A 6,938-nucleotide genomic window follows, 5' to 3' on the forward strand; every position below is an offset into this window, starting at 1 on the left:
GCGACCGTAGCAGCTCCAGGAGCCTAAAAGAGATTGCATCGAAGTTTTGTGATGCGTTTAGTGTACTTTGAAACAGGTGCGTATATTCGAAACGAGAGAAAAAAAACTGAACAAAACATTGCAATGAATCCATACACTTTTAAGCGATCATTAACTAAAATTGAATGATGACAGGAAAAACTGTTGACCGGCAAAAGTGTTTAGTTTTCTTACATTTGTTCTCGCCGCAACTATCGCCGGCGAGTACGGAAAAAGTGGTCCGTGGTGGTTCTTTCTCGACGAAAAGCAGGTGAGAACAGCGTTTGGCCTCTATCTATTCGCAATCTACGGAAGAAATACGCTTGCGCTAACTAACTCGAAGTTGTTTTACAGCGTTTCGACATCGAAATCATGGATTTCTCCCGCTTCTCCCATTTCGTACGCTGACGATACAATCAACCTGCAACGCCGTTCACAGACTCTCTCAGATCGATATCGTACCGACTGAAAAACGACCGTAGTCTGGGACCAGTTCTCATAGACTTGCTGCTACTGCTGCTGCTGCAAATGCTGCTCGCTCACACTCCATTCCATCCCACAAATCGACACACCCTCACAATTGCAACCGCCAGCACTAATAAATTGTCGCTCAGGAAGATGGTCGTCAGCAACCGACTGACTTCAAGCAAAAACCATGCAGTCAGGCAGGTAGGCAGACCAGCTGACTAGCTGTTGCCGCACGCGCGCGCATCTTCCCAGGAACTGGACCACATTCACGCATACTTCTGCTCTGTAATGAGGAAGAAGAAGCCGTGAAATGTCTTCTAAAGAACTGGGGTACGAGTCGGATGAATAGTTTTCACGAGCGGGAAAAGTTCACTAATAGAAGACTCGGTTACATCAACAATCTGGGAAAAACAGGGTTATTATGTTGGAAATCTGCGAAAGAAGAAAACTGGCATATCGAAAGGCAACAAAACCGAAATCGCAAAGCAAAACAGTAGGCAAAAGAGAGCTCATTCGACGCACTTTTCGAAACGAAATATTAGAGCTTTATCCTGTTTTATTCACAAAGTCGGTAATCCACGAGAGATATAGGTTTTCCTATCGGATCATATGGATAACGGACATCCATGTAACACTGTATCTATTACTTCAAACTTTCCCAATTTGTGTGACAATTTTTGTAAGAAAAAAAGTGCACTTGCTTCAAGGATTTCTTCAGTTATTAACGCTCAAAGGAAGTTAACTTCTAAATACTTGACAACATGCTTCATTTACGCACAGTTACTAGAATCTGAGAAAAGCGATTAAATTTCTACTGTTCTGTCTCTTAAAAAAAAAAACGGTGCGGAGACTTTTTTCCACAAAGGACCGACATTTCGCTGAGTAGTTCTCGTCTGAGCACACGCGTCGGGTCACTATGAGGTGGTTTTTTTTTCCCGCGACCATCCTCAACAGTTCAAGTTGATCTATTGCGGAATGGAGAGGACGGACGATGGATTGTGGACAGAATTGTCGGAACCTTAAGGGGCACATTCACTTGTAGCTAACTCTGCATAGAAAATAGAATCTTTCAATCACTATTATGGAAATAACATCCGCGAAAATTCCTCCTGACGTCATTTTTATCCACAACAGAGTAATTTCAATGGTGAAAATTGGTTTTTAACAGCCAGATAGTGGATAAACCGTAACCTTCTCTGTAGTAGAGCTGTACGATAGTCTTCATACTGTGACGTTTTTCTCTCTATTTCCATTTTTTTTTTCTCAATTTTTCCATCAACGATTATCAAGAAGTAAGACTATAGTAGTCGTGAAGTCATGATGAAGTGAGATACAACGGCAAAGTGTAACAAATAGAAGAATGTCAGAGGTAAGTGCTTCTCGACGTAGAAAAAGCGTATCTAGGAGCACAGAGCGAAATTTGAACCTGAATCTGAAGAACAAAACTAACCCACGTAACAAATACATAGACGCTACACGTTTGTCACAACTATTTTCGCTCAAACTAGCACTTAAAAAAAACTTCAAAAACTTCTATATTTTTTAGTATTACACAACACATTGCCAGGTATAAGTAACATAAGTAACTCACAGAAGAAATGGAACTCAACGAGTTGGTGATATGTGGAATTCATTTGATTGATGATGATGAGCCACGTCAAATTTTACTTTCATCTACCTGATAGGAAAAAATTCCACGCGCTATCTGCAAAAACGTCACCAACCTTCTCTCTTTCCCTGTTAATTTTTAAGAGCACTCGCTTGGAACGGAACAACACTTTTTTCGGCAACTTTCAGCGCTATTTATTCCGCTACATCTGGCGCATATTTTTGCAATCATCAAGTCATTTTATTTGCGAATCTATAACGATTTAGGATAAATGGGAAAGAAGAACAAAGTATGATAGGTAAGTATGATCAAATGACTAAAGAAGTCTGTTATTCTGTTCAAAAAATCACAACTTTTCCAGAAAAACAAATCAAGAAGGTATCTCTTTTCCGAAAAAGACTCAAGATCTCCTTTTCAAGATTGATTGGATTCACAGGATCTTGATTGAAGTGTTCTCACAATAGTTACTTGCTATTTTAAACCTAGCACAGCAGCAAAATTTCACTAAAATTTCAGGAGCTGTTTTAATAAGGTTCAACATTTTGAAATTCACATCTAAAAAGAAAAAAGAAAGAAAAATTCAATCCACTCAAAACAAAGATGCAATGCAAAATTAAATTCCTTGGTGGTTAAGTGCAAGTGCAGTAGTAAGCATCACCTATTTCTTGGTGATTTTTAAAATTTCGAAGAAAAACTTCAAAAAAAAAACGTAAAAAAGAATACCGGCTCAAAGCTTTTCTCGGTCCCGTTAATACGGATCAAAGTCAACAGATTCTGGAACAGGAGGTGAAGAGGTCTTAGCGAAGCGGTACGATCATTTGAGGTCATTGTATACTCATTCATGTACCGTAGCTATAAAAAATATTTCCCATACTATCTTTTATTACCCTTATTACAAACATATACTTAAATATATATTTTTTTAATAGTGGTCAGAGGGAAATAGCTCACTGCTGATAATTTATTAGCCAATGTAGCAGAAATAAGAATAGAACTATTACAGCAAATCGAAAAAAATAATGAATATTTTTCAGCCCAATAAAAAAAGTAGCAAATTAATCTAATTAGTCCGAGAAAAAAAATTTCAAGAGTTTTTCATTGAGAATCATTACAATTGAAACAAGCTTGCAAACATAAGAATAAGAACAAGAACAATAAGAAGTATCTCTGGTTATAGCGGGCGGCAAAGAAGACGAGGGGCCGCAGTGCGTTACAACGCAGCTATACGCACAAAAACCTACATTAGTCTTAGGATTCGCGATAATAACTCTCGAAACCAGCGTGCCGTTCTAGCTCTCGTATTACTTCGTAATAATCCTCCGACTGCTGCAGCCCGACTGACTTTATGCCATCCGCACTCTTCCGATGTCGTCGTATACGGTAAGTTTCATGATTGTGACGTTAAAGAGTTGACGTTATACTTATCTACCCATAAGTTCAACACAATGGCAGCGCTTACGTGCTGCTGCCATTCTCGATCATACATTTTTTTCTCGCCTCAAATGAAACCAAGTTCTTTTTCACGGACTTTTTTTCCTAGAAACTTCTTTAAATCGCGGTCTGCTCTGTCGCTGAACAGTTGAACCTACTGCAAAAGTATAAACCCTGGGAAACCTTTTGGCTTTGAAATTTCGTTCATTTTCGCTGCAGAGCCTCGCAACTCAGTCCTCTTACTCCTATCCGCTGAAATATAGACTCACATTAATAACACCTTATTTCGCCTTAATGCTGCTCAGCAAAGGGGAGGTAGGGAAACGAAGTAGGGCAAAGTCCGAGTTGAAAAACTATGGTTCTCCTTCTTAGCACAATTTTGCAGGACATCTTTCGTAATTTTGAAGGTGTTTTTAGATTCCACAAAAAAAATTCTAGGTATTTTCTCTATTTTAAAAACTTCAAAACAACAAATAATAATGTGAGGGTCCCATCTACCTCCTTCTTCACTACGTAAGCAACACTGTACCGCCGAATAACGGAAACTCTGAAACTGTTCAATCCTAGAAAATCCTGACCTAAAATTCGATCACACGCAATGCAAACCACATCGAATGACTGCTCTCGTACCTATTCCAAGTAGACAAGAAAAAACACTCCCGAATACCGAACTCATCCGGTTATTTAGCGGAAACGGTGAGAGAAAAAAAAAGATTTGCAATTCGAGCTATCCGGAGACAATCTATTTCTATTTACCTTTTATTCTGCTCACACTATTACTCAGTTCTCTTTCATTAGAAACACATGCCGGCTATAAACTTCACTTCAGGACCACCAGTATCTTATGGGAAAAATTACTAGATTCAAAATAGTAATCTAATCTTACTAGATTCAAAATTAGCGCGGGAAAATTGAATACGCTATACGCAATCTGTCCTTCCAATCAACGCACTGTTATGGAAAACCATGGTCGTTTAGAAGAAAACTATTTTATTCTGCTTTGTCAATGTTCGAACAAGTGCAAGTTAAGGTTTTCACGATGCGGGGAGCGGGAGGGTATGGAGGGTCAGTGTTACCCACCCGAAACTGCTCTCCGGCTACAGTTAGGCATTAGCGGTTTCACGAGAATAATACCAGAACTTTGTGCAGCACAGCACCGTTCCCAGTTTTTATTCAGATAAACCTGATAGGCAATAGCTGCGAAATGACAATGGGAATAGCCATTCATTTCAATCCTTCGTTTTTAAATAACTGCCGTTCGACCCAGTTTACTTTCGCTTATCGTCGGGAACTGATTTGCTAAAACATGCGTACGCACTCGCAAAACATTAAACACACCACATTTGCTAATGATTTATGGATTTATCTACACAGTCAGCGGGTGAAACTCCCAGAAAAAATTATCCAATATTTTCCAGAGGTATTCGAGAGATATTCTAAGATATTTTTTTTGTTAAACCTAAGAAAGAATTTTTTCCTACGCTGGTAACTGGACAACACCTAAACGAGCAAGCAGTTTCTGTTTTCTGAACGGTAAAATTTCTGCGGTAAAAGAAATCCACTTGCACATCTAAGGATGAAATTAATGGTAAAGAGACGGAGATAGACAGACAAATATTTGTAGTAGTAAATGAAAAAGGATTTTCTCAAAATACTCAACACAACCACCGTAATCCAATTTCTCTTAGCACAACTTTACTAACTTTACTAGTACTAGAGAAGTGTAGCCTTTTTAGTAAGAAAAGAAGAGCGAAAAAAGAACAGAATAGCGTTCAGTACATCCAGGAAAAGATATCTCGCAAAAAAAAATTCTTTCTTGGAAACTTATAATGTAACGTTTCAGTGTCCGAGAATTCAAAGAACATGCCACTTGAATTTTACCGAGTGAAAATAATACGTATAGCACTTCAGCTTTAAAATAAGTAAATACAACTGCGTAGGAGCAAAAAGTCGCCACGACGGTAACAGTCGATCAGTTACAAAATCATTCATTCGGAAGAAAAAAGACGAACAAGAATTATTTCCGACATACATTGTATTTATCAGCAACGTCTTTGCAGAAACTAAGAAAACATCTGTAGAGTACAAGAAAAAAATGCTGGATACGGTATGCGATGAAGTTAGAGAAACGTGACCCCCTAATGTGTGCTAGAACTGAGTTGCAACAACCAGTCCACCAGGCCTGTGGCGCTTGTTGAGAGGACGTTCAAGTAGGAGCTGATTTGGCCAATTCGATCAACATTTTACAGTTGCCGAAATTACAAACGGTATTTCCGTAACTTTCGGATGCAGAATAAACAACCACACTCCGGAATCAGAATCGATACTTGAAAATTTTTTTACGCACAATAAAGAGATGAAAAAAAAAGAATGAGAAAATGTTGAAGATCATAGCTATTCGTAAGGGATTATAGACATCTTTCTCTGGGCTGGTTGTTCTTGTCCGGTTATTTCCACAAAGCCGCAAAAATAAATTAGCAAAGTGTGTTCACTGTTCGCAAAGCAAGCCGCCGCCCGCCTTAGAAGTCGGAGCGGAAAACATACGCTAAGAAAAGTGTAGTTTTAAGACTTGACCACTGGCTGCTGCGTACACGCGTTGCTCCGCCTCCACCACCATCTTTTTGACCTTGTTCGAGCATTAGTTTCACGGATTTCAAATACCCGATAAACTCGTTAAGCGTAGAAATAACGTTTCAACAGAATCCAATGAAAACCGAGGAAGTGGGGAGGAGTACCGTCATTGTACACACACACCAAACATTCGTAGTCTTCTAGTTAGTAGATTAGTATGAATAGTGAGTTTTTTTCTCCTTCTGTAGAACGAAAGCAAGCTCGAACATGTCGGGATTAAGTCAATAATTAACGACTAGCGACGGAACGAAATTTTTTCTCCGCTCCAGAATTGAAGATTACACCCTTTTCACGTCGAAAATGTGCAAATGAACGTCTGGTTGTAGGGCGCATTCGTTAAAGAAGAACATTCGTTAAAAAGCATAGTGGATGTGTAGATCCGTACCTGTTCTTCTGCTTATTCACATGAACACCGACAAATTTCGGTTGCAGAATGTTTCCGTTTGCGTTATCATGCACCACATTCATTCATGCTGATAAGCACTAAAATACAAGAAAAAAGTCCCGACGTAGTCTACTATGCGCCTCCAAACTATGTTCTCTCTCATCTTTTGAACACAACCTGTTAATATTGAATCAGGTTCCAATGCAATAACTTGGAAGATTTGTACAATGAAATATACGAAAGCCAAATTTAGAAATGAGTGGAGGACAGACAGAGGATTGAGGGACGGGTGGTGTCGAACCGAAAAACGAACAGCGCACGCCGCGCAAACACCGAACACTTCGCTACATCACCTACAGGACGTCCGCTCGAAGCAGCGAATCCAAGAATATTCAC

At 39.2% G+C, this 6,938-nt stretch overlaps 1 protein-coding gene across 1 annotated transcript in view; it reads right to left on the reverse strand.

Annotated features, from left to right (window-relative positions):
* The window catches only part of RB195_017038 (uncharacterized protein), a gene marked incomplete at both ends in the record, with an annotated part of 70,434 nt that extends 63,809 nt beyond the window's left edge, over nt 1–6,625 (reverse strand). Inside the window, one exon of the mRNA XM_064183851.1 lies at nt 6,543–6,625. Coding sequence (XP_064039731.1) covers nt 6,543–6,625 — 83 coding nt within the window. The remainder of the gene's footprint in view (nt 1–6,542) is intronic.
* Nucleotides 6,626–6,938: the final 313 nt, after the last annotated feature.

This window comes from Necator americanus, chromosome II (genome assembly GCF_031761385.1).
Source record: "Necator americanus strain Aroian chromosome II, whole genome shotgun sequence".
In the NCBI taxonomy this organism is placed as follows: domain Eukaryota; kingdom Metazoa; phylum Nematoda; class Chromadorea; order Rhabditida; family Ancylostomatidae; genus Necator; species Necator americanus.